The 27394-nt window shown below is 44.5% G+C and overlaps 2 protein-coding genes across 2 annotated transcripts; both read left to right on the forward strand.

The window, feature by feature from the left end:
• Positions 1–2163: 2163 nt before the first annotated feature.
• Positions 2164–4540, forward strand: LOC100280585 (uncharacterized). Its single transcript, NM_001153504.2, has 2 exons — positions 2164–3162; positions 4153–4540. The coding sequence occupies exons 1-2, from the start codon at positions 2272–2274 to the stop codon at positions 4264–4266; spliced, it is 1005 nt and encodes a 334-aa protein (NP_001146976.1). The 5' UTR covers positions 2164–2271; the 3' UTR covers positions 4267–4540.
• An 823-nt stretch (positions 4541–5363) lies between these two features.
• Positions 5364–6646, forward strand: LOC100383638 (Galactosyltransferase family protein). Its single transcript, NM_001176285.2, has one exon. It carries the CDS (start codon positions 5435–5437, stop codon positions 6473–6475), a length of 1041 nt encoding a protein of 346 aa, NP_001169756.1. The 5' UTR covers positions 5364–5434; the 3' UTR covers positions 6476–6646.
• The last annotated feature ends 20748 nt before the right edge of the window (positions 6647–27394 follow it).

Here is a 27394-nt window from a genome sequence, read left to right on the forward strand (position 1 = left end):
CTACGTGGTCGCATGCGCCGCTGTGTACGACAAGCTCCCGCGAAGCCGTCACTTGGACGCGGTCCAGAGCAGCTATACCGTGCTGTCCATCGTTAAGCAGGGGGCCTCATGGTTGTCGCCAACGTTGACGACTCTCGGGTTGTTCTGGACACCGCATCCGACGACAACGCCATCACGCCGTCCAGCTCATCATCCACCTGAAGCCCAACCTGCCACGTAAGTTGCTACTGACCGGACATGAATTCTTATGCACTGGGACGATGGACGTTGCTGATGTTGTGTGAGTGTCCTCGAACATGATGTATGTAGCGGAGTAGCGCATCAGGTGGTGCAACGGCCAGGGTACTACCTCGCTGATGAGCCTGGGGTACACTTCGTTTGGCAGCCCAACCAAGAGTCATCGGTACTCGTCATGTCACGCGCGTTGTACAACTACTATATCGAGGATTGTGGCGTCATCATGGCGCCGGAGGTGACGCAGAGGATGATCGACAAAAGTGACCAGTTCGTCATCCTCGCCACCGTCAGGGTAGCTTTTGTGTCGGCCTGCCTTTAATTATCTTCTCAAACCCACACACTTATCTTTTTGTTTAAGAAAGAGCATACGGTGGTGCGTGTCTGATGACTAACGATGTACGAGGGAATTTCTTCCGGCATGTGTGGAACGTGCTCTCCAATAATGAGGTCATACAAATCGTGGCATATATCGAAGTCTGCATGATATTGATGGTTGCAATGTAGTGGTGAAACAACTAGATTAAAATAACAAAATTTATGTATGACTAGGATCAGAAATTGGTTATGAAACATTTTCTCATAACAGTATAACACACATTTTGTATATAAATTATCGTAGTATACTGATATTATATATTCCCGTTGTAACGCACAGGCGCTCAGCTAGTTTATATAATAGAGCTCGGATCGGAGCACAACTCGACCGTAGTGCTATCTACATTGGCGAAAAAGAGATGGATTGTCTGATTCAATTTGAAACGGCACATGACAACAAGCGTGCTCTTTCTTTCGCGAAGACTCCATCGCCGCCCAACGTGTGGCAAAAATTCGCCCATTGACTCCTAAAGCGTTGCATCAATTTTACGAGTGGACGGAGAGGGGCCGCTGTGTCTCGATAAGGAGGCGACGACCATGCAGCTCCGCCTAGCCGAGGAGGCGGCAAACGGGGCAGCGAAGTCATCATCTTTGTCGCACTTTCGCCTCAGTCTCCACTCCACGGTCACAACTCGCGATGCACCACGCCATCCTCTGTATTTATGCAAGTGCATTTGTATGATTTTTTATTGTATAGGCATACAAGCTCTTTATTATTATTTATACAACCATGCATGTTCTACAATTCTATTATAGGATGACAAACCTCAAATTGAAGCAACATGTGGAAAAGTTGCCTTTAAAGTTCCTCTCCGTATTTACTTTAAAATTATAACATTTTCTATGTAAATATCTATTGATTCAACTTTTATATAAATATCTATTGCCTTTAAAGCAAATATTTTATTATTTATAGATATAATTAAATTTGGTTTAACTAAATTACAATTAGTGCGCGTCAGTTACTAAGTATATATAAGAATAAACAATAGAACTTTTTAAGCATAATTAACTCATGTTTAACAAAAGTTTACTGTAGCATCACGTGAGCTAATCATAAAATATTTAGGTCAATAAGTTTTGTTTCATTGTTTAGCTCTTATATATATAATTAGTCTTGTAATTAGACTATATTTAATACTCTATTCGTCCAAAAATATAAGTCATTATAAGATTTTTGGAGAGTCAAATTTTAAAGTTGAACAAAAGTATAGCGAGAATAATAAAGATTTATGACACATAATAGATATAATATGAAACTATATTTAATAGAGAATATAATGATATATATTTGATATTGTAAATGATATATATTTGATATTGTAAATGTTATTAATTCATTGTATAAATTTGGTTAAATTGAAAAAAATTGACACTTCAAAATTTATAGAATGAATTATATTTTAGAACGAATCTAAACAACTTTAGTGCGGAAACAACAAGCGCTAGTTTTTGGCGAACGTATGATCCCCTCAGCCTCTGAACCGTCTGATGTTCCACCCACCATTCTAGCGCACATCCTAGCGTCGCAAAACCCTAGTCCCAATTTCTCCCGACTATAAATGAGTCCACCTCCCGTTTCCGCCCCTTAACCGCATCATCCTTTCCCTCGCGCCGCCGCCAACGCAACCCTTGCAGCCCCAATCCCTCACAGCAACCATGGCTGGCGCGCAGGAGTCCCTCTCTCTGGTGGGCACGATGCGCGGCCACAACGGCGAGGTGACGGCGATCGCGACCCCGATCGACAACTCGCCGTTCATCGTCTCCTCCTCCCGCGACAAGTCCCTGCTGGTGTGGGACCTGACCAACCCGGTCCACTCCACCCCGGAATCCGGCGCCACCGCCGACTACGGCGTCCCCTTCCGCCGCCTCACCGGCCACTCCCACTTCGTCCAGGACGTCGTCCTCAGTTCCGACGGCCAGTTCGCCCTTTCCGGCTCCTGGGATGGAGAGCTCCGCCTCTGGGACCTCTCCACCGGCCTCACCACCCGCCGCTTCGTCGGCCACGAGAAGGATGTCCTCTCCGTTGCCTTCTCCGTTGACAACCGCCAGATCGTCTCCGCGTCCCGCGACAAGACCATTAAGCTCTGGAACACCCTCGGTGAGTGCAAGTACACCATCGGAGGTGACCTCGGTGGCGGCGAGGGCCACAACGGGTGGGTCTCCTGCGTCAGGTTCTCCCCAAACACATTTCAGCCCACCATTGTCTCCGGTTCCTGGGACCGCACCGTCAAGGTCTGGAACCTTACGAACTGCAAGCTGCGCTGCACTCTCGATGGTCATGGCGGATATGTTAACGCCGTCGCCGTGAGCCCCGATGGATCGCTCTGCGCCTCCGGCGGGAAGGACGGTGTTACTCTGCTGTGGGATTTGGCTGAGGGGAAGAGGCTGTACTCGCTGGATGCGGGCTCCATCATCCACTCCCTCTGCTTCTCGCCCAACCGCTACTGGCTCTGCGCTGCGACCCAGGACTCTGTTAAGATCTGGGACCTTGAGTCGAAGCACGTCGTGCAGGACCTCAAGCCTGACATCCAGATCTCCAAGAACCAGGTTTGTACCCAACCTTACCTGGCTTAACATGCATGTTACCTTTTCGGAAAACCCTAAAGGTTAGGGTCAGTAATTGTATATGTTTTTGTCCCGATGCCTTCCTTTTTCCTGTTAATGTCGCTGCAGAAATGACAGTGTGCTTAATCTTTAGTGTTAGGCCGTGCGCTTATATGTACTGTAGAGTCTACTGTTTATAGAGTGAATTTTGAAATGGGGAGTGGGATAGGAAGGCTGCTGGAAACAGCCTTAATGCATATAAGAATACATTTTGGATTAGATGTTTTTGCTGTGGCGAAGATTTGTTTGTTCTATCAATTTTGCATTTGTTTTGCAGCTCTTGTTATCCTATCTGTCTAGCCTCTACTCTATTGTCTCTACTGAGCATTATATCATGATATTAATGCATAACTTTATACAATCATTGAATTTTGTATATATTCGTGTATTATACTACACATCTTGTGAGTTTATAACCTCATCCAGTCTATTGTTTGTTATCATCATTATTGTTTGTCATCAGCATTGTTGTTTGCTATCAGCATTATATCTCACCTAGTGTGTCAGTGCTCTTGGTATTACGTCTAGATAGTGTTTGCTTGGGCACATGTTGTCTTGAACTCTGCTGATGTAATTTTGTTCCTACAGTTGGCTTTTTGCCATCAGCAGTGATTATTATCAATTGTGCATCTCAACTATAGTCTGCAATGAATTTTCTGTTACTTGTAAAGTTGTCATATAATGTGTCATGGCCTACTATCATTTAGACATGTACACACATTTTATTTACTCATGAATTCAGATATTAGGTGTTTATTTTCGTGCCAGTTGTCTTTCCTCCTTATATTTAACTATGAAAAATGGAAGAAACTGCTGTTACCGGATGTATTATATGTTCTGTGTAATACTCATTACTACTATTTTTTGGTTGGATGATCATCTACTGTTTCTCAGACTGATTGATATTTAACTGCATCTGGTGCACTTGTATAGATCCTGTACTGCACAAGCTTGAGCTGGAGCGCCGATGGAAGCACCCTCTACACTGGCTACACCGATGGGTCTATCAGGGTCTGGAAGATCTCTGGATATGGCTACGCAGGCTAGATGTCGAAATCCAGTCGAGGGTCTAGGAGGTCTTGTTCTGCGAAACATTGCAATGCGGAACATAGTTTTTTTTATGTGAGTTACATCGTCTGCTTGGTACTTTATGGTCGCCCAACTATCTAAGCTTAGCTTTGTTAATGAAGTTTATTAAATTTGCTTGTTTGGTTTTACCTTGTGAAAGGGGGTGTTTGTCTGAGTTTATAATCTGTTTACCTTATAGTGTTTTTTTTTGGCGAAGTTAACTGCGGAAATGGTTACTTCCTCAGCTGGCAAATCTGAATCTTTTGTCCAGAAACTAGCATTTGAATCGAAGAAAACTAGCAGATAGAAAAATGAATTTTAAGTCTGCAATTGTAGCTTTAGGGCTCGTTTAGCTGCGGAGCTCCGCTGCGCTGCACAAATTCTCTAGCTCTGAGAGTTTATTCTTTAATAGTGATTCTAAATTCAAAATAGTTCGGAAAAATGAATCTATATCTGACTAAAAGCTCTGAGAGTTTATTCTTTAATAATGATTCTAAATTCTAAATAATTCAGAAAAATGAATCTATATCTGACTAAAATGTTGTGAAGTGATTTTTTAAGGGTTTAGAGAGTAGCGAGATGCGAGTTATTTTGGCTCCCACAGTCTAGTATAAAATGGAGACAAGATTCACTCTGCTTCTAGCGTAAGTGATTATTGATTGGAACGAAGCTATGGAAGCTCTACCAGACGTCCCATATGGCTAATTTGACAACTTTATTTTTCCTTAGAAAAATAAGAATTACTTATGTAAATGGAGTTACCAAACTAGACTTTATAGTTCTTTCGTCGACATTCTTTACGAGCAAAAATGAACCAGTTCATAAACACGAAACATCACGGAATGACCATCAATGGACCATGCATGACCACCATGCTAACTGCATTGGTCGAGCACACGAGGAGGGGCTATTCAAACCGCTATGTCGTTCTGCGTGCGAGCCTTCAAGGAATTCGCCTTCACGCAACTGCTCCATGGGCCGGCCAATCAGAGAGCTCAGGGCCAAGTCGTCCCGTCCTTTGAACCGGCTCAATTGACCTCGTATTCTCACCTTCGTTTTGTAGCAACCGTGACACTCTGATTTGTCCTCTAAGCTCGCGCCATATCAGTTCACCAGCTACTTGTTCCGGTTGCTATCGGCCATCGCCATGTCGTCGTCCCTGTACAAGCAGCTGGGCCTTTCGGGAGCCGGCTCCCCGCTCTCCGGCCGCCACCTCGCCCTTCTCGTCCTCGGCGCCGGCTTCCTCGCGCTCACCGTCTTCGTCGTCCACCCTAACGAGTTCCGGATCCAATCTTTCTTCTCAGGCAGCAGCTGTGGCGGCCGTACCGTCACGGACGCAGCCGCCGCCGCAGTCGCCAGTCCTCACGGTGACACCACCACGGAGAAGGAGGACGACGCACGGGCGGACGACGTGCGCGTCCTCATCGGCATCCAGACGCTGCCGAGCAAGCGCGCGCGGCGGCACCTGCTGCGGGACGTGTACTCGCTGCAGGCGCGGGAGCACCCGCCGGTCGCCGGCAGCGTGGACGTCCGTTTCGTGTTCTGTAACGTGACGTCCCCGGACGACGCGGTGCTGGTGGCGGTGGAGGCCCTCCGCTACGGCGACATCATCGTGCTGGACTGCGCGGAGAACATGGACAACGGCAAGACGTACACCTTCTTCTCCACCGTGGCGCGCGCGTTCAACGGCAGCGGCCGGCGACCGAGGTACGACTACGTGATGAAGGCCGACGACGACACGTACCTGCGGCTGCCGGCGCTGGTAGAGTCGCTGCGCGGCGCGGCGAGGGAGGACGCCTACTACGGGCTGCAGATGCCGTGCGACACGGAGAACTTCTACCCGTTCCCGCCCTTCATGTCCGGGATGGGGTACGCGCTGTCGTGGGACCTGGTGCAGTGGGTGGCGTCCTCGGACTTGGCCCGCCGCGAGCAGAACGGGCCCGAGGACATGTGGACGGGGCGGTGGCTCAACCTCGCCGGCAAGGGCAAGAACCGGTACGACAACGCGCCGAGGATGTACAACTACAAGGGCGCGTCGCCGGACAGCTGCTTCCGCCACGGCTTCGTCCCGGACACCATCGCCGTGCACATGCTCAAGGACGACGCGCGGTGGGCCGAGACGCTCGCCTACTTCAACGCCACCTCGGGCCTCTACCGCCAGCCGCTGCCGGCGGCCAGCTCTCCCTGACGATGAGCTCAAGTGTTGAAACGTTCGTCGGCCCGGATGCGTGCGTTGAATATTGTGATCAAGGGTTGGTGGCGGTAGTTAGGCCACAGGATAGGCTGTATACGTATTACGTGTTCGTTTTGTCTTGCCGCCCTGTTGATTGATAGGAATTTAATTGTTTTCCATATTTAATTTAATCAAAAAATAATATAATACATTCGTGACGATATATATGTTAGGTAACCCTAGTTAGGGTTATGTGGGCAAATACCTGCTTTGCCCCTGAGGGGTCTCACATCTCTATATAAGTAACTTGTACACCCCCCTCATAATACAGAGATCAGAAAGAGGCCAGAGGCCCAACCCTATATCCAGTGTCTCGTGTGTTACTCTGTCGTGTTTCTGGAAAGGGAGACGGGTTCTCTACAGCTTCTCGCGCCTCTACTGCTGACGGGAGGGAAGGGAGCGGATCTGGTGATCCGTGGTGACGTAGTTCTCAACACGTTATCAGCACGCTCTACCTCGACGTTGCTGCGGTTAGATCAGATCTGCATCAACTCTACGTCAAGCCGGCAGGTCTTTGGCCTAGCCGAACTCTCCTACGTGAGAGGCTTCGATTTCCCTATGTGCAATTGAGCGGTATGTTTAATGTTCTGCTTATTTCCGTTCGCTGAACGAAAAATCGCGGTATAAAATTCCTATTTTGGATTTAGCACCTTCCCAATCTACTGTTAGCTCGCAAAAAAAAACCACACCTTCTCACCCCGCGCAACGGTCTTCATGCGAGCATCTGCTCCTCGCCGTCATGGCTACGCGGTCACCAGACGACATGCATCACCACTTTTGCGATGCGGGGCCCGAAGCCCATGGCGCTCTGTGTCTGGTCTGCCTGATGCAGATGATACAGTAGCAGAGAGGAACTGCAGGCCTAGTGACGCGATGAAGGCCGCTCTTTCCTCTCCATTCGTCGTCCACCGTACTTGCGACCGCCACTAACCCAGGCTCATCACGGAGATCCTCCTTCGCCTGCTGTCAACGGCCTGGTGGGGATAAAACTAAAAAAAAGGCATTAATTTTGGATCTTTCTTTGACCGCGTGACCTCGTGGGGGCCGGCAGCTGGCAGCAGCCAACGAATCCGGATCAAACGGGCTGTCCATTTAATGTGCCTCTTCAAGAAGAGGTGAACGGCAGGCCCATATAGAGGTTTGACGTTTGACCAGTTGATGTGTCGTTGTTTTCTATTGTATGCTACGGCTTCTACCTCAATTAGTTATTTTCTGTTGTAAATAATTAATAGAAAAAAATGCATGCTTAAATATTGGACAGATATTTTTTACACCCGATGTGTTATGATTATGCATTAATATTGGTATTTATTTTTTCTGCTTTATTTCCTGAAGTAAAGTAGAAAATTATTAAAATACGTGTGGAGTATATATTGTGTATACTTAAATCGCTCTAAATTTTTGTGTTGTGTTGAGCTCTCGGACTCACGCTGAGCGATTAAATTGTATAGTGGGTACTCGGACACGCTGATCAGGCTGCGTTGGTAATCGGCTGAGTTATCGCATTAGCTGAATATTGGCTGCGCCCTGGCAACACGACGCAATATTTGTGACGTTCGAACTTGGCTGCGTCATGTGATTGCTATGTCGCACTCTCCATTAATCGGATCGCTCCCGTTGAGTCGGACCGCCATCGCCGAGTCACGCATTTTTCGCATGCCCTGTAAGCACTATCCATGTGTCGCAATCATTGAGCCACAATTGCGCCTGTTGCGCTTGTTACGGAGGCTTATTTGTTGTCGTAGCCCTGATGGCCGCACACATGTTGACGCCAGATACGCTAGAGCTTGTACTCGCGTGGAATGTGGTGGATTATCCGAGCGTCTGAAGTCACAGCATAGCGCAACCTTCGTAAATAATTTTGTTTGGCTCTATATTTTGTTTGACATGTGTTGTGTGGCTTAATATATTTATATATATCGCCAAGTGGCCATAACAACTTTGACAAGCTCTATAGTGCTTGTAAAATCTGAGAAGTTAATGAAATACCTATGAAACACAAATAAATAATTCTCTGCTCTCTCCTCATGCATAAAGTTTTACCCAAAGTAACCCGAAGATATATAATATAATGCATGAAAGCCTTTTTGGCATAGAATACATCATAAATTGGGATTATATTAGTAAGCAAAAAAGTCCTTACCAGATGATTTAAGACCATAAATCTCAGTCATACATTGCTTTCTTTGTCGCTGAATGACATGAAGCAAATTATGAGATAAAAAGACATGTAGCCGCTAGCAACACGAAGTTGCGAGTATACCGAGAGGTTATTCTGAGAAAATTTTCACTATGTTGGTGTGAAAAACCATTGTGTGTTCTCGTCGAACCACTTTACTCGTCCTATCTAAGACCTCTATGCTTGTGTTGCATACATCTCTCAGAATTATAAATACTTATAGTCTCTGAATTGACTTGGGATAGTCCTTTAACTGGTATGGTATAGTTTTAAGCCAAATGGTAAAGGTCAGTCCTGAATGGACATATATCTGGAGTTTATGTAGCAGAACTACATTGGATTCCACCCTTTAACATGCTTACCGTAATCTATCTCTGACCTACCAGGAGTAAGAAGAGTAGAAAATAGCCATGAAATCCCATATTACCACAGAGCTTGAAGCGAAATTGGACATTAATATGTCATTGGTCCGTGGCGCCGGAAGATCCATAATTATTGACCACTAAGCTATTGGTGATGGTAATTTGTGATATAACTATGAAGATCTTGTAGAGTCCTGTTGTATCCTCTCTACTTCTGATGACTTCTTCATATGAGAGTAATATTATCTGTTGTTGAAGCCTGACCCTAGATGGATATCGGTCTTGTTTCGTTCTTGCCAAGCAGTTATCATCATTTGCTTCATCAAAAGCTAGTTATATGGTGATTTTCCCAGATAAAATGAATTCTTGGCCTTGTCTGTTCTATTCCAAAGCTTCTCTTTTTGTTGAACAATGAAGAGATCGAAATAATGCTATATAGAACAAGTTGGTATATAATATGAGGAGAAAGTTTGCCCTGCTGGCAACACCATAAATAATTAACTATTGTTATAAGTTCTCCCTCAAAGTTATTATACCTAAAAATGTTGCATAAATGGATACCCAATTTCAGAACGGTATGAGTAATTGGGTCACCCATGGGCAATGATAAAAACGAGCTGGACTATACATCTCTGCATATAAAAATCTCTGCTTGGCAGCATTGGCCTGATGCCATGCACTTTACCACCATTATATATGCGCAAATTCTCCTATGTGCTTGAAAGCACAATGCAACCAATGAATGTTCTTGTGAGCGCTAGACCTGATGGTCATTGTCCTTGTTGATCTGAAGTCAACTACTTGCTCCAAACGACAAATGGTGTGCATGAGCCCTAAAGTATTTTGTTTTTATGGCTAACATATTGTTGCGCGTATCAGTCTAAATCCTGATGATTGACTGTATATTTGGTGATAATAACAGTAAGTTTGCAGAATTGTAACCACAAAGCAACTTGTTGTTGCGTGTCTTGCTGGAAGTTGAGACTAATCCTTCACGTTGAAGGACAAATATGTAGTATTCATGTCACTACATCAATCTAAGTCCAAAGCTCACTGCATAAAACCCCTATCTGTAATGTGCGTAAGATTTCCCAAATAAATCACCACAATAGCATAAATTGGCTACAACTGGATGATTGTGGTTGGGGATTTTATCTGTATGCTTTTAGAACATCTTGGCATTAGGGGGAGGAATGCCATATAGTGTAATGCCTCAATATTCTATTAAACGCACAAAAAAAGCCAAACTGAACCCGTCGTTCGAAGTGTACTCTTGTGTATATGGAGTTCGCCAGAAATCGTTGAGGAGTAACCATATTGGTTTGAATGCTTCTACCTGATGTAGATGTGGATATACCTGGGATTAATATCATATCCACATTTGACTTATTGGCATTTGATCTATTCTCGGGGACGCCTGCGAATATGATCAATTGGCCTTAGTCAAAGCATATGTTCTGATCGCAGATTCACGTGGTCTATAATAACTCTCCTCCGATGAACTCGCCCTGCTGGTGATTTGCCTCACGAAGAGGTTCATCTTGATGATGAAGTTCCTAGCAATGCGCGCAATATCATTGTGCTGGGAATACGGAACAATGAATCTTTCGTTTTGGGAAATGACGGAGATCATTATTAAATGTGGGAGACAAATATGTCGACACCTATCTTGCCTATCTAGATTGCAAATGGATCCAAAACAAAGTCCTAGGCATGAGTGCTTTAAGCTCTCTTATCGGGTCATTGATAAATGCAATCGAGGCTGAACCAATAATCGCAAAATGAAAGTCGCGAGCTCGAAGTTCGGACATTTATGGGCACTATTGAAATAATGTGTGGTGAATGCGATGGTTCAAGTGGTCTCGTGAGAGACCCATCCCACGTATGTGTTGAATAAACACTGTTCCGCTATGTAATATATCTGGCAAATGGCATGAATTAAAATATGCAGTTAATAGGATTCTGAAGATCCGTCATGAGATCCTAGAAGGACTCATATCTTTGAATTATAAATATGCAACATATAAATCTCATACCGAATAATACATTCCTGATGAATGATCACTCTTCTATGTAGGGAGAATATCTCGTAGTTGAGACTATCGTTCCCAGATGGAACCTATCCAGAAGAAACAAAGTCTGTGTTGAACACCAAAGTTTGATAATCCCTATAAAGGGATAAAGACCCATACAGACCCGAAAAGGAATAAGATGAGGTACCAAAGGACTTGAAGTTCACCGAATAAGCACATGTGCATTCCATGAGTTTTACTCATGGTAATTTCCACTAGATGTGGAATTACGGTATCCTCTAAAGCCCTGATGGCAGAAACCTATAAGGTTTAGGTGTTACTGGCAAAATATCCCCATTGTGCCAGAATGACAGACTATAATGATGTATCTGATCGATGAAAAATCCCTGATGGATTACGATCTTAGATGGACTTTTGTGACACCATCATAGATGTTGCAATGGATGAACGCCTTGAGCGATGTATCATATTTAGAATATGTACTATTGCAACTATATTATCTCCTAAGTCCTATTGAAGGACATGTTATTTGCTTTGCACAACTATGTATAAATTGTGGTGTAAGATAGAAAATGATAGCACCTCAACCTCATCCATTCTCGTTATTCCAGATGAACAATGAGACATATATCTTGAAGAATATGCTTGAGTAATGAGGGATAACGACTTTGACAGATGTCATCGTCAGGGGGAGCGAATGCTTATATTGATCACAACCGTGAGACAATAAATGTCATATTCTATGCCCTGAAGGCGTGAGCTTGATGATCAATATGTGAACCTTTATGGAACTTTCTATCAAATATATAGATCCAGTCGATCGAACACCATCAGTCAAAGTGGCTTATTTATATTGATACGTGCACTTACCTCGTATATCCTAGAAGTGAGTAGAGGTAAAGTTCCTGAAATAGTCCTTGCAAGGATATGCAATCCGTTTGCTAAATCTTTATGTGCATATACTTCTAGAAGAAGATGTTTTGCCTTATTAATACAGTTTTGCAAGGATCAGGGGGAGCACATTTCTAAAGTTAGCCCTTGTAGAAGATTCGATAGAATCTAGATCTCAGAGGATCGAAATATGTCCCGATGACAGCTGTTGTACTCTTTTTTCCCTTTGTGAGTTTTCTTGAAGTTTCTCACATGAGGTTTTTAATGAGGCAACAAAGTGCAAATGCAATTTGTATCACCATGCACTCTTTCTCCACATTTTTCCCACTGGGTTTTTTGGAGTTTTAACGAGGCATGTGTTGGTCGCGGTATTCGCCCAAGGGGGAGTGTTAGGTAACCCTAGTTAGGGTTATGTGGGCAAATACCTGCTTTGCCCCTGAGGGGTCTCACATCTCTATATAAGTAACCTGTACACCCCCTCATAATACAGAGATCAGAAAGAGGCCAGAGGCCCAACCCTATATCCAGTGTCTCGTGTGTTACTCTGTCGTGCTTCTGGGAAGGGAGACGGGTTCTCTACAGCTTCTCGCGCCTCTACTGCTGACGGGAGGGAAGGGAGCGGATCTGGTGATCCGTGGTGACGTAGTTCTCAACAATATATGCATGTGTGTATGTGTATAATATTATTATTTGTAATAGTAATGGTACCTACATACAAATCATACTAATTATAACTAAATTATATTGAATTGAACAAAATTTAAAAGTAAAATACATCTAACAAGGGGACATATGCTCAAGACACAAGTGGATTTATCCATACAAGTCGCAAGTCGACACCTTGTGTTGTTCAAAGAAGTGGGCTACAGACGACATGGACATAAGTTGGTAGTCTCATCCCTTGCAGACCCATTATTGATGAAGAGGAAGAATATGATCTAAGCAAACACGAAGAAGGAGACACCAATAAGTGAGAAGTTACGGAGACGCACCCCAAAAACCTGACATTTGTACATCCGAGCAAGCCACAAATGCAGACGATGATTAGGCCTACTCTCCCAACACTTCATGTGCATAGAGGATTGGAGCCGGGAGATTCAGATGCAACTCAACCGAGACGTGAAACATGACTACAAGACATTGTATTGTGTCTGCCACGAGAGCATGACATAATAACAAGAGTCACAAGAAGATGAAAAGATAGAGTAATCACCATAATATACACCCACCAACTTGTATGTTTTATGTCCATTACACCATTATTAATTCAGTCATTATCTCATCCATTAATGGCCCAAGTGGCAAAATAAGTCCACTCATAGTCATAGACAATGACATCACACACCCTGAATGGCCTCAAAGCCCATGACAGACCCAAACATCTCGATGGCCCTCAAGGACCATGCGAGTCCTAGACTGGCCCTAAGAGTCCCCGAAGGACCTCGAGAGCCTCAGACATCCTGATGCCCCTGAGGGAGCCTAATAGCCCCCCTAAGTCCCTCCCTAGAAAGAAATAAAGCTAGTCTGGTATCTCAAGGTTTTTGCCAAAAAAAGAGGAGATATACTATGAGAAAACCTTTGATCATGTTGCCCATTTTCTTTTAGACTTTACTACTTCAAAGTATTTTGTACTGTCTCAGATCGATGTTAAAAGTGCTTTCTTAAATGAGTACATATATAGATGAATAGGTTATAAGTGTATGTTATACAACCCTCCTGGTTTTTAAAATCCTAAGTTTTCAAACCTTGTGTTTAAACACCAAAAAGCCTGGTATGATCGCTTGAAAACATTATTACTAGCTAAGGGTTTTTAAAAGTGACAGATTGACAAAACACTTTTTCTAATCAAGCAAGGCAATGACTCTTTGCCGGTTCAAATTTACGTGGATGATATCATCTTTGATAATTTGTCTCATGCTCTTGTTACCAAGTTTGCATATACTATGAGCAAGAAATTCGGGATGAGCATGTTGGGTGAGCCCAATTTATTCATTGAATTGCAAATCAAGCAGACCCAAGGTAGGACCTCTGTGCACCAAGGCAAATACACAAAGGATATCCTAAAGAAGTTTAACATGGGTGAGACCAAGCCTCTTTCGACATCCATGTCAACCACGAGGGAGTTGGATGTCAATGAGTACGGCCAGCCCATGGACTAGAAGAAGTACAGAAGCATGGTTGGCTCGCTTCTATAGTTGTGTGTCCATGTGCTTGGATTTAGGCGTCCCTACACACATTCCACAAGCAGGTAGCCAAAAGGATCATGAGGTACCTTCATTTCACTCTGGAGTTTAGTCTTGACTATTCCTCTTCTCCGACCCAATGACTATGGGTATCCGATGTATATTTTGCAGGTTGTCGTATATATCACAAGTCAACTTCCAATACTTGTTAGTTCTTGGGCTCTTCCCTGGTTTCTTAGTCACCTCATACGTTCTTGGGCTTTTACTCTGATTTCTCACTAGTGGTGTTGACCACTTTTAATCTCTTCTTGAGAGCTAGCCTTTGTTTCTTGCTTGCGTCGAGCCATTGTCCATGTATTTGGGGACCAAGGTTTGACTATTTTAAGTGACTTTGTTTGGGTTTTGTTTAACTTTTTGTCATTTGAGTGAGTTGTTATTTTTCTTCTTGTTGTTCTTTTTATTTGCTCTTTGTGTTTGTATGGTGGTGTGGACAATATACTCGTCAAGGGAGAGATTGTGGACACAGGGTTGACATATGTCCTTGTGGTTCGAGTTTATGATGAGTGATAACTAACAAAGTGAGAGCACCTAGAGGGGGGGGGTGAATAGGTGATCCTGTGAAACTTAAACTTATAGCCACAAAAACTTGGTTAATCGTTAGCACAATAATTGCCAAGTGGCTAGAGAGGAGTCAAAACACAATAACCACAAGAAATCAATCACAGAGATGGCACGGTGGTTATCCCGTGGTTCGGCCAAGTACAAAACTTGCCTACTCCACGTTGTGGCGTCCCAACGGACGAGAGTTGCACTCAACTCCTCTCAAGTGATCCAATGATCAACTTGAATACCACGGTGTTCTTCTTTACTTTGATCTTTTCCCGTTTGCGAGGAATCTCCACAACTTGGAGTCTCTCGCCCTTACAATTGAATTTCACAAAGAAGTACGGAGTAAGGGAGGAAAGCAACACACACAAATCCACAGCAAAATGCGCACACACACGGCCAAGAATCGAGCTCAAAAGACTATCTCAAAGTTCTCACTAGAACGGAGCTCGAATCACTGAGAATGACAAACGAATGCGCAAAGACTGAGTGTGGATGATCAAGAATGCTCTAAGGTTGCTTGGTTTTCTTCTCCATGCGCCTAGGGGTCCCTTTTATAGCCCCAAGGCAGCTAGGAGCCGTTGAGAGCAAATCTGGAAGGCCAATCTTGCCTTCTGTCGTCGGGTGCACCGGACAGTCCGGTGCACACCGGACACTGTCCGGTGCCCGATTTCTTTCCTCAAACGGCGTAGCCGACCGTTGCAGATCTGGGAGCCGTTGGCGCACCGGACATGTCCGGTGCACACCGGACAGTCCGGTGCCCCCTTCCGACCGTTGGCTTGGCCACGTGTCTCGCGCAGATCGCGCGGCCGACCGTTGGCCCGGCCGACCGTTGGCTCACCGGACAGTCCGGTGCACACCGGACAGTCCGGTGAATTTTAGCCGTACGCCGTCGGCGAATTCCCGAGAGCGTCCACTTCACGCCGAGTCAGCCTGGCGCACCGGACACTGTCCGGTGCACCACCGGACAGTCCGGTGTGCCAGACTGAGCTGAGTCTTGGCTGTACACAGCCAAGCCTTTTTCACCTCTTTTCTTTTCTTCTTCTTTCTGTTTCTAACACTTAGACAAGTATATTAGTACACAAAACCAATGTACTAAGGCTTAGAAACATACCTTTACTCTTGATTTGCACTTTGTTCATCCATGGGCATAAATTCACATTTAAGCACTTGTGTTTGCACTCAATCACCAAAATACTTAGAAATGGCCCAAAGGCACATTTTCCTTTCAATCTCCCCCTTTTTGGTGATTTATGCCAACACAACATAAAGCATCTAGAACAAGTGCACTATCACTTCAAATTAAACTCAAATTTATTTTGATTCAATTTTGGCATATATGAATCATCCTTTGCCACCACTTGGTTTGTTTTTGCAAATCAAACTCACATCTCTATCTCTAAGTCAAACACACATGTTGAAGCATAAAGAGAGTCATTCCAAAAGAGATTGATCAAAGATTTCAAAAACTCCCCCTATTTCCCATAATCAACACTTCTCCCCACAAGAAACCAACTTTTTACAAAAGAGACATGAAAGAGTTTTGACAAACCAAAAGCTCTACTCTACTATTTTCAAATCTCAAGTGGTAGCTGATCCATTTATTGCTTTGGCCTTTATTTTCTCCCCCTTTGGCATCAAGCACCAAAACGGGATCAATCTTGGCCCTATAACCCCATTGCCTCACCAAAATCTTCAATTAAGAGCAAATGGCAATAAGAGTTCATGAGATGAACTTGGAATAAGTTACCCTTTCATCGGAGTGCAGTGGAAGTCTTTCTTGGTCCAAGTCCACCTTTTCCCTTTCGATTCTCCTTCGAGACTAAATCAAGCAAACTCAAGCATATGGTTAGTCTCAAAGGGTCAAGTTGTAACACAACTCCCCCTAAATATGTGCATCACTTACACAAGGACTTGTGAGGTCCGGGGAATGTTTGTACAACTTGAGCACCACAATAAGCAACAAAATTGCAAAAAGGAACATGATCAAAAGCATAAATACATATATGCTACAATTCAATCCAAGTTCCGCGAATCTAAGACATTTAGCTCACTACGCAGCCTGCAAAAGGTCTTCTCATCTAGAGGCTTGGTAAAGATATCGGCTAGCTGGTTCTCGGTGCTAACATGGAACACTTCGATATCTCCCTTTTGCTGGTGGTCTCTCAAAAAGTGATGCCGGATGTCTATGTGCTTTGTGCGGCTGTGCTCAACAGGATTTTCCGCCATGCGGATAGCACTCTCATTATCACATAGGAGTGGGACTTTGCTCAAATTGTAGCCAAAGTCCCTAAGGGTTTGCCTCATCCAAAGTAGTTGCGCGCAACACTTTCCTGCGGCAACATACTCGGCCTCAGCGGTGGATAGGGCAACGGAGGTTTGTTTCCTAGAGTTCCATGACACCAGGGACCTTCCTAAGAATTGGCACGTCCCCGATGTACTCTTCCTATCGACCTTACATCCAGCATAGTCGGTATCTGAATATCCAATTAAGTCAAAGGTAGACCCCTTTGGATACTAGAGCCCGAAGCAAGGCGTAGCAACTAAATATCTAAGGATTCGCTTCACTGCCACTAAGTGACACTCCTTAGGATCGGATTGAAATCTAGCACACATGCATACGCTAAGCATAATATCCGGTCTACTAGCACATAGATAAAGTAATGACCCTATCATTGACCGGTATGCCTTTTGATCAACGGACTTACCTCCTTTGTTGAGGTCGGTGTGTCCGTCGGTTCCCATCGGAGTCTTTGCGGGCTTGGCGTCCTTCATCCCAAACCGCTTCAGCAGGTCTTGCGTGTACTTTGTTTGGGAGATGAAGGTGCCTTCTTTGAGTTGCTTCACTTGGAACCCAAGGAAGTAGTTCAACTCGCCCATCATTGACATCTCGAATTTCTGCGTCATCACCCTGCTAAACTCTTCACAAGACTTTTTATTAGTAGAACCAAATATTATGTCATCGACATAAATTTGGCACACAAACAAATCATCATCACATGTCTTAGTGAAAAGAGTTGGATCGACTTTCCCAACCTTGAAAGCATTAGTAATTAAGAAATCTCTAAGGCATTCATACCATGCTCTTGGGGCTTGCTTAAGTCCATAGAGCGCCTTAGAGAGCTTACACACGTGGTCGGGGTACCGTTCATCCTCGAAGCCAGGGGGTTGCTCCACGTACACCTCCTCCTTTATTGGCCCGTTGAGGAAAGCGCTCTTCACATCCATTTGGAACAACCTGAAAGAATGGTGAGCGGCATATGCTAGCAAGATACGAATTGATTCTAGCCTAGCCACAGGAGCAAACGTCTCCTCAAAGTCCAAACCTGCGACTTGGGCATAACCTTTTGCCACAAGTCGAGCCTTGTTCCTCGTCACCACCCCGTGCTCGTCCTGTTTGTTGCGGAACACCCACTTGGTTCCCACAACATTTTGCTTAGGACGCGGCACCAGCGTCCAAACTTCATTCCTCTTGAAGTTGTTGAGCTCCTCTTGCATGGCCAACACCCAATCCGGGTCTAGCAAGGCCTCCTCTACCCTGAAAGGCTCAATAGAAGAGACAAAAGAGTAATGCTCACAAAAATTAACTAATCGAGATCGAGTAGTTACTCCCTTGCTAATGTCACCCAAAATTTGGTCGACGGGATGATCCCTTTGAATCACCGCTCGAACTTGGGTTGGAGGTGCCGGTTGCGCTTCTTCCTCCATCACGTGATCATCTTGTGCTCCCCCTTGATCACACGCCTCCTTTTGATGAACCTGTTCATCGTCTTGAGTTGGGGGATGCACCGTTGTTAAGGAAGAAGGTTGATCTCGTTCATCTTGTTCCTGTGGCCGCACTTCTCCAATCGCCATGGTTCGTATAGCGGCCGTCGGAACATCTTCTTCATCTACATCATCACAATCAACAACTTGCTCTCTTGGAGAGCCATTAGTCTCATCAAATACAACGTCGCTAGAGACTTCAACCAAACCCGATGATTTGTTGAAGACTCTATACGCCTTTGTATTTGAGTCATAACCTAACAAAAACCCTTCTACAGCTTTGGGAGCAAATTTAGAATTTCTACCCTTCTTCACTAGAATGTAGCATTTACTCCCAAATACACGAAAGTACGATACATTGGGTTTGTTACCGGTTAGTAGCTCATACGAAGTCTTCTTGAGGAGGCGATGAAGGTAGACCCTGTTGATGGCGTGGCAAGCCGTGTTCACGGCTTCCGACCAAAAACGCTCGGGGATCTTGAATTCTCCAAGCATCGTCCTCGCCATATCGATTAGCGTCCTGTTCTTCCTCTCTACCACACCATTTTGCTGTGGTGTGTAGGGAGCGGAGAACTCGTGCTTGATCCCTTCTGAAAGGGAATTAGGCTTACACCTAGTCCCTAATTAATTTTGGTGGTTGAATTGCCCAACACAAATAATTAGACTAACTAGTTTGCCCAAGTGTATGGATTACACAGGTGTAAAAGGTTCACACTCAGCCAATAAAAAGACCAAGTGTTGGATTCATCAAAAGAGCAAAGGGCCAACCGAAGGCACCTCTGGTCTGGAGCACCAGACTGTCCGGTGCACCACCGGACATGTCCGGTGCACCAGAGGACTCCAACGCAAACTCGCTACCTTCGGGAATTTCCAGAGGCACTCGCGCTATAATTCACCGGACTATCCGGTGTACACTGGACAGTGTCCGGTGCGCCAAGGAGGAGCGGCCTCAGGAACTCGCCAGCTTCGGGAAACACCAACGGCTAGTCCGCTATAATTCACCGGACTGTCCGGTGTGCACCGGACTGTCCGGTGCGACTCCGGAGCAACGGTCGTCTCCGCGCCAACGGCTACCTGTGGCGCATTAAATGCGCGCGCAGCACGCGCAGGTGTCAGGCGCGCCCACTCCGGCACACCGGACAAGGAACAGTGCATGTCCGGTGTGCACCGGACACCCAGGCGGGCCCACAAGTCAGAAGCTCCAACGGTCAGAATCCAACGACAGTGATGACGTGGCAGGGGGCACCGGACTGTCCGGTGTGCACCGGACTGTCCGGTGCGCCATCGGGCAGACAGCCTCCCAACGGCCACTTTTGGTGGTTGGGGCTATAAATACCCCAACCACCCCACCATTCATTGCATCCAAGTTTTCCACTTCCCAACTACTACAAGAGCTCTAGCATTCAATTCTAGACACTCCAAAGAGATCAAATCCTCTCCAATTCCACTCAAGCCTTTAGTGACTAGCGAGAGAGATTTGCCGTGTTCTTTTGAGCTCTTGCGCTTGGATCGCTTTGTTTCTTTCTCACTTGTTCTTGTGATCAAAACTCAATTGTAACCAAGGCAAGAGGCACCAATTGTGTGGTGGCCCCTGCGGGGAAGTTTTGTTCCCGTTTGATTGAGAAGAAGAAAAGCTCACTCAGTCCGAGGGACCGTTTGAGAGAGGGAAGGGTTGAAAGATACCCGGCCTTTGTGGCCTCCTCAACGGGGAGTAGGTTTGCAAGAACCGAACCTCGGTAAAACAAATCTCCGTGCCTCACTTGCTTATTCGCTTGGGATTTGTTTCGCGCCCTCTCTCGCGGACTCATTTCTTTATTACTAACGCTAACCCCGGCTTGTAGTTGTGTTTATATTTGTAAATTTCAGTTTCGCCCTATTCACCCCCCCTCTAGGCGACTTTCAATTGGTATTAGAACCCGGTGCTTCATTAGAGCCTAACCGCTCGAAGTGATGTCGGGAGATCACGCCAAGAAGGAGATGGAGACCGGCGAAAAGCCCACTACAAGCCAAGGGAGCACTTCATCGGAAGAGTCCCGCACCAAGAGGAGGGAGAAGAAGAAGATCTCCTCCAACAAAGGAAAGGAGAAGAAATCTTCCTCTCACCACAAAGAGAAGAAGGAAAAATCTTCTTCCCACAAGCCGCATCGAAGTGGAGATAAGCAAAAGAGGATGAGGAAAGTGGTCTACTACGAGACCGACACTTCATCAACATCAACCTCCGGCTCCGATGCGCCCTCCGTAACTTCTAAACGCCAAGAGCGTAAGAAGTTTAGTAAGATCCCCTTACACTATCCTCGCATTTCTAAACATGCACTTCTACTTTCCGTCCCATTAGGCAAACCACCAACTTTTGATGGTGAAGATTATGCTAGGTGGAGTGATTTAATGCGATTTCATCTAACCTCACTCCACAAAAGTATATGGGATGTTGTTGAGTTTGGTGCACAGGTACCGTCGATAGGGGATAAGGATTATGATGAGGATGAGGTGGCCCAAATCGAGCACTTCAACTCTCAAGCAACAACAATACTCCTCGCCTCTCTAAGTAGAGAGGAGTACAACAAAGTACAAGGGTTGAAAAGTGCCAAGGAGGTTTGGGATGTGCTCAAAACCGCGCACGAGGGAGACGAGCTCACCAAGATCACCAAGCGGGAAACGATCGAGGGGGAGCTCGGTCGGTTCCGGCTTCGCAAAGGGGAGGAGCCACAACACATGTACAACCGGCTCAAGACCTTGGTGAACCAAGTGCGCAACCTCGGGAGCGTAAAGTGGGATGACCATAAGGTGGTTAAGGTTATTTTAAGATCTCTTATTTTCCTTAACCCCACTCAAGTTCAATTAATTCGTGGTAATCCAAGATATACTAAAATGACCCCCGAGGAAGTAATCGGGCATTTTGTAAGTTTTGAGTGCATGATCGAAGGCTCGAGGAAGATCAACGAGCTTGATGATCCATCTACATCCGAAGCTCAACCCGTCGCATTCAAGGCGATGGAAGAAAAGAAGGAGGAGTCTACACCAAGTCGGCAACCAATCGACGCCTCCAAACTTGACAATGAGGAAATGGCGCTCGTCATCAAGAGCTTCCGCCAAATCCTCAAGCAAAGGAGAGGGAAAGACTACAAGTCCCGCTCCAAGAAGGTTTGCTACAAATGTGGTAAGCCCGGTCATTTTATTGCTAAATGTCCTATATCAAGTGACAGTGACCGAGGCGACGACAAGAAGGAGAGAAGAAAGGAGAAGAAGAGGTACTACAAGAAGAAGGGCGGCGATGCCCATGTTTGTCGGGAGTGGGACTCCGACGAAAGCTCAAGCGACTCCTCCGACGACGAGGACGCCGCCAACATCGCCGTCACCAAGGGACTTCTCTTCCCCAACGTCGGCCACAAGTGCCTCATGGCAAAGGACGGCAAACGGAAGAAGGTTAAATCTAACTCCTCCACTAAATATGAGTCTTCTAGTGATGATAATGCTAGTGATGAGGAGGATAATTTGCGTACCCTTTTTGCCAACCTCAACATGCAACAAAAGGAGAAACTTAATGAATTGATTAGTGCCATCCATGAAAAGGATGATCTCTTGGACACCCAAGAGGACTTCCTTATTAAAGAAAATAAGAAGCATGTTAAGGTTAAAAAGGCTTATGCTCTAGAAGTAGAAAAATGTGAAAAATTATCTAGTGAGCTAAGCACTTGCCGTGAGATGATTGACAACCTTAGGAATGAAAATGCTAGTTTAAATACTAAGATTGATTCACATGTTTGCATTGTTTCAACTTCCAATCCTAGAGATAATGATGATGATTTGCTTGCTAGGATTGAAGAATTGAACATTTCTCTTGCTAGCCTTAGAGTAGAAAATGAAAATTTAATTGCTAAGGCTAAAGATTTTGATGTTTGCAAAATTACAATTTCCGATCTTAGAGATAAAAATGATATTCTTCATGCTAAGATTGTTGAACTTAATTCTTGCAAACCATCTACATCTACCATTGAGCATGTCACTATTTGTACTAGATGTAGAAATGTTGATGTTAATGCTATTCATGATCATGTGGCTTTAATTAAACAACAAAATGATCATATAGCAAAACTGGATGCTAAAATTGTCGAGCACAACTTAGAAAATGAGAAATTTAAATTTGCTCGTAGCATGCTTTATAATGGGAGACGCCCGGGCATCAAGGATGGCATTGGCTTCCAAAGGGGAGACAATGTCAAACTTAGTGCCCCTCTTAAAAGATTGTCTAACTTTGTTAAGGGCAAGACTCCCATGCCTCAGGATAACGAGGGTTACATTTTATACCCTGCCGGTTATCCCGAGGATAAAATTAGGAAAATTCATTCTAGGAAGTCTCACTCTGGTTCTAACCATGCTTTTATGTATAAGAGTGAGACATCTAGCTCTAGGCAACCAACCCGTGCCAAGTTGTCTAAGAAGAAAATTCCAATTGCATCAAATGAACATAGTATTTCATTTAAGACTTTTGATGCATCTTATGTTTTAACTAACAAATCCGGCAAAGTAGTTGCCAAATATGTTGGGGGCAAGCACAAGGGCTCCAAGACTTGTGTTTGGGTACCCAAAGTTCTTGTGTCTAATGCCAAAGGACCCAAAACCATTTGGGTACCTAAAGTCAAGAACTAAACTTGTTTTGTAGGTTTATGCATCCGGGGGCTCAAGTTGGATACTCGACAGCGGGTGCACAAACCACATGACTGGGGAGAAAAAGATGTTCTCCTCATATGAGAAAAACCAAGATCCCCAAAGAGCAATCACATTCGGGGATGGAAACCATGGTTTGGTCAAAGGATTGGGTAAAATTGCTATATCTCCTGACCATTCCATTTCAAATGTTTTTCTTGTAGATTCTCTTGATTACAATTTGCTTTCTGTATCTCAATTATGTCAAATGGGCTACAACTGTCTTTTTACTGATATTGGCGTCACTGTCTTTAGAAGAAGTGATGATTCAATAGCATTTAAGGGAGTGTTAGAAGGTCAGCTATACTTGGTAGATTTTGATAGAGCTGAACTCGACACTTGCTTAATTGCTAAGACTAACATGGGTTGGCTCTGGCACCGCCGACTAGCTCATGTTGGGATGAAGAATCTTCATAAGCTTCTAAAGGGAGAACACATTTTAGGACTAACAAATGTTCATTTTGAGAAAGACAGGATTTGTAGCGCATGCCAAGCAGGAAAGCAAGTTGGCACTCATCATCCGCATAAGAACATAATGACGACCGACAGGCCACTGGAGCTCCTACACATGGACCTATTCAGCCCGATTGCTTACATAAGCATCGGCGGGAGTAAGTACTGTCTAGTTATTGTGGATGATTATTCTCGCTTCACTTGGGTATTCTTTTTACAGGAAAAATCTCAAACCCAAGAGACCTTAAAGGGATTCTTGAGACGGGCTCAAAATGAGTTCGGCTTAAGGATCAAGAAAATAAGAAGCGACAACGGGACGGAGTTCAAGAACTCTCAAATCGAAAGCTTCCTTGAGGAGGAGGGCATCAAGCATGAGTTCTCTTCTCCCTACACACCTCAACAAAATGGTGTAGTGGAGAGGAAGAATCGAACTCTATTAGACATGGCAAGGACCATGCTTGATGAGTACAAGACTTCGGATCGGTTTTGGGCCGAGGCGGTCAACACCGCTTGCTACGCCATCAACCGGTTATATCTTCACCGAATCCTCAAGAAGACATCCTATGAACTCATAACCGGTAAAAAGCCCAACATTTCATATTTTAGAGTTTTTGGTAGCAAATGCTTTATTCTTGTTAAGAGAAGTAGAAAATCTAAATTTGCTCCTAAAACTGTAGAAGGCTTTTTACTTGGTTATGACTCAAACACAAGTGCATATAGGGTCTTTAACAAGTCCACTGGACTAGTTGAAGTCTCATGTGACGTTGTGTTTGATGAGACTAATGGCTCTCAAGTAGAGCAAGTTGATCTTGATGAGATAGGTGAAGAAGAGGCTCCATGCATCGCGCTAAGGAACATGTCCATTGGGGATGTGTGTCCTAAGGAATCCGAAGAGTCTCCAAATGCACAAGATCAACCATCCTCCTCCATACAAGCGTCTCCACCAACTCAAAATGAGGAAGAGGCTCAAGTTGATGAAGAAGAAGATCAATTAAATAAGCCACCTCAAGATGACGGCATAGATCAAGGGGGAGATGCAAATGATCAAGACAAGGAGGATGAAGAGCAAAGGCCGCCACACCCAAGAGTCCACCAAGCAATCCAACGAGATCACCCCGTCGACACCATCCTCGGCGACATTCATAAGGGGGTAACCACTAGATCTCGTGTTGCTCATTTTTGTGAACATTACTCTTTTGTTTCCTCTATTGAGCCACACAGGGTAGAGGAAGCACTTCAAGATTCGGATTGGGTGGTGGCGATGCAAGAGGAGCTCAACAACTTCACGAGGAATGAGGTATGGCATTTAGTTCCACGTCCTAATCAAAATGTTGTAGGAACCAAATGGGTCTTCCGCAACAAGCAAGACGAGCATGGTGTGGTGACAAGGAACAAAGCTCGACTTGTGGCCAAGGGATACTCCCAAGTCGAAGGTTTGGATTTCGGTGAAACCTATGCACCCGTAGCTAGGCTTGAGTCAATTCGCATATTATTGGCCTATGCTACTTACCATGGCTTTAAGCTTTATCAAATGGACGTGAAAAGTGCCTTCCTCAATGGACCAATCAAAGAAGAGGTCTATGTTGAGCAACCTCCCGGCTTTGAAGACAGTGAGTATCCTAACCATGTCTATAAGCTCTCTAAGGCGCTTTATGGGCTCAAGCAAGCCCCGAGAGCATGGTATGAATGCCTTAGGGATTTTCTTATTGCAAATGGATTCAAAGTCGGAAAAGCAGATCCTACACTCTTTACTAAAACTCTTGAAAATGACTTGTTTGTATGCCAAATTTATGTTGATGATATTATATTTGGGTCTACTAACGAGTCTACATGTGAAGAGTTTAGTAGGATTATGACACAGAAGTTCGAGATGTCTATGATGGGGGAGTTGAAGTATTTCTTAGGATTTCAAGTGAAGCAACTCCAAGAGGGCACCTTCATTAGCCAAACAAAGTACACTCAAGATATTCTAAGCAAGTTTGGGATGAAGGATGCCAAGCCCATCAAGACACCCATGGGAACTAATGGGCATCTCGACCTCGACACGGGAGGTAAGTCCGTGGATCAAAAGGTATACCGGTCGATGATAGGTTCTTTACTCTATTTATGTGCATCTCGACCGGATATTATGCTTTCCGTATGCATGTGTGCAAGATTCCAAGCCGACCCTAAGGAAGCTCACCTTACGACCGTAAAACGAATCTTGAGATATTTGGCTTATACTCCTAAGTTTGGGCTTTGGTATCCTAGGGGATCCACATTTGATTTGATTGGATATTCGGATGCTGATTGGGCGGGGTGTAAAATCAATAGGAAGAGCACATCGGGGACTTGCCAGTTCTTGGGAAGATCCTTGGTGTCTTGGGCTTCAAAGAAGCAAAATTCGGTTGCTCTTTCCACCGCCGAAGCCGAGTATATTGCCGCAGGCCATTGTTGCGCGCAATTGCTTTGGATGAGGCAAACCCTGCGGGACTACGGTTACAAATTAACCAAAGTCCCTTTGCTATGTGATAATGAGAGTGCAATCAAAATGGCCGACAATCCCGTCGAGCATAGCCGCACTAAGCACATAGCCATTCGGTATCACTTTCTTAGGGATCACCAACAAAAGGGAGATATCGAGATTTCTTACATTAACACTAAAGATCAATTAGCCGATATCTTTACCAAGCCTCTTGATGAACAATCCTTTAACAAACTTAGGCATGAGCTCAATATTCTTGATTCTAGGAACTTCTTTTAAAATTGCACACATTGCTCTTTTATATACCTTTGATCATGTCTCTTTTATATGCTATGACTAATGTGTTTTCAAGTCTATTTCCAACCAAGTCATAGGTATATTGAAAGGGAATTGGAGTCTTCGGCGAAGACAAAGGCTTCCACTCCGTAACTCATACTTCGCCATCACTCCAAGCAACTCTCTAATCCTTGGGGAGAAATGAGCATCAAGGAAAAGGACTTCGTCTTTGGTATACTCTTAACTCATTCATTTATGACCAAAGGGGAAGAAAGCACTTCGAGGGCTCTAATGGTTCCATTTTTGGCGATTCATGCCAAAAAGGGGGAGAAATGAGCCCAAAGCAAAAGGACCGCACCACCACCAATTTCAAAAACTTAGTGTTGAATATTTTTCAATTGGTATCCTATTGTGTTCAAAAGGGGGAGAAAGTAGTATTTCAAAAATGATATATCAAAACCCTCTTGAACACTAAGAGGTGGATCTCTTCTAGGGGGAGTTTTGTTTAGTCAAAGAAGAAGCATTTGAAACAGGGGGAGAAAAAGTCAAATCTTGAAAATGCTTTGCAAAAATCTTATTCATTTACCTTTGACTATTTGCAAAAGAACTTTGAAAAGGATTTACAAAGGAATTTGCAAAAACAAAACTCGTGGTGCAAATGTGGTCCAAAATATTATATAAGAAAGAAAACAATCCATGCATATCTTGTAAGTATTAATATTGGCTCAATTCTAAGCAACCTTTACACTTACATTATGCAAACTAGTTCAATTATGCACTTCTATATTTGCTTTGGTTTGTGTTGGCATCAATCACCAAAAAGGGGGAGATTGAAAGGGAATTAGGCTTACACCTAGTCCCTAATTAATTTTGGTGGTTGAATTGCCCAACACAAATAATTGGACTAACTAGTTTGCCCAAGTGTATGGATTACACAGGTGTAAAAGGTTCACACTCA

The sequence above is a fragment of the Zea mays genome, chromosome 6 (genome assembly GCF_902167145.1).
Source record: "Zea mays cultivar B73 chromosome 6, Zm-B73-REFERENCE-NAM-5.0, whole genome shotgun sequence".
Taxonomy (NCBI): domain Eukaryota; kingdom Viridiplantae; phylum Streptophyta; class Magnoliopsida; order Poales; family Poaceae; genus Zea; species Zea mays.

Excerpts from the sequence above, each read along its gene's own strand:
- LOC100383638 (NM_001176285.2), top strand. The coding sequence starts at position 5,435 with ATGTCGTCGTCCCTGTACAAGCAGCTGGGCCTTTCGGGAGCCGGCTCC.
- LOC100280585 (NM_001153504.2), top strand. The coding sequence starts at position 2,272 with ATGGCTGGCGCGCAGGAGTCCCTCTCTCTGGTGGGCACGATGCGCGGC. Across the intron at positions 3,163-4,152 it reads TCCAGATCTCCAAGAACCAG|ATCCTGTACTGCACAAGCTT; the intron begins GTTTGTACCCAA and ends GCACTTGTATAG.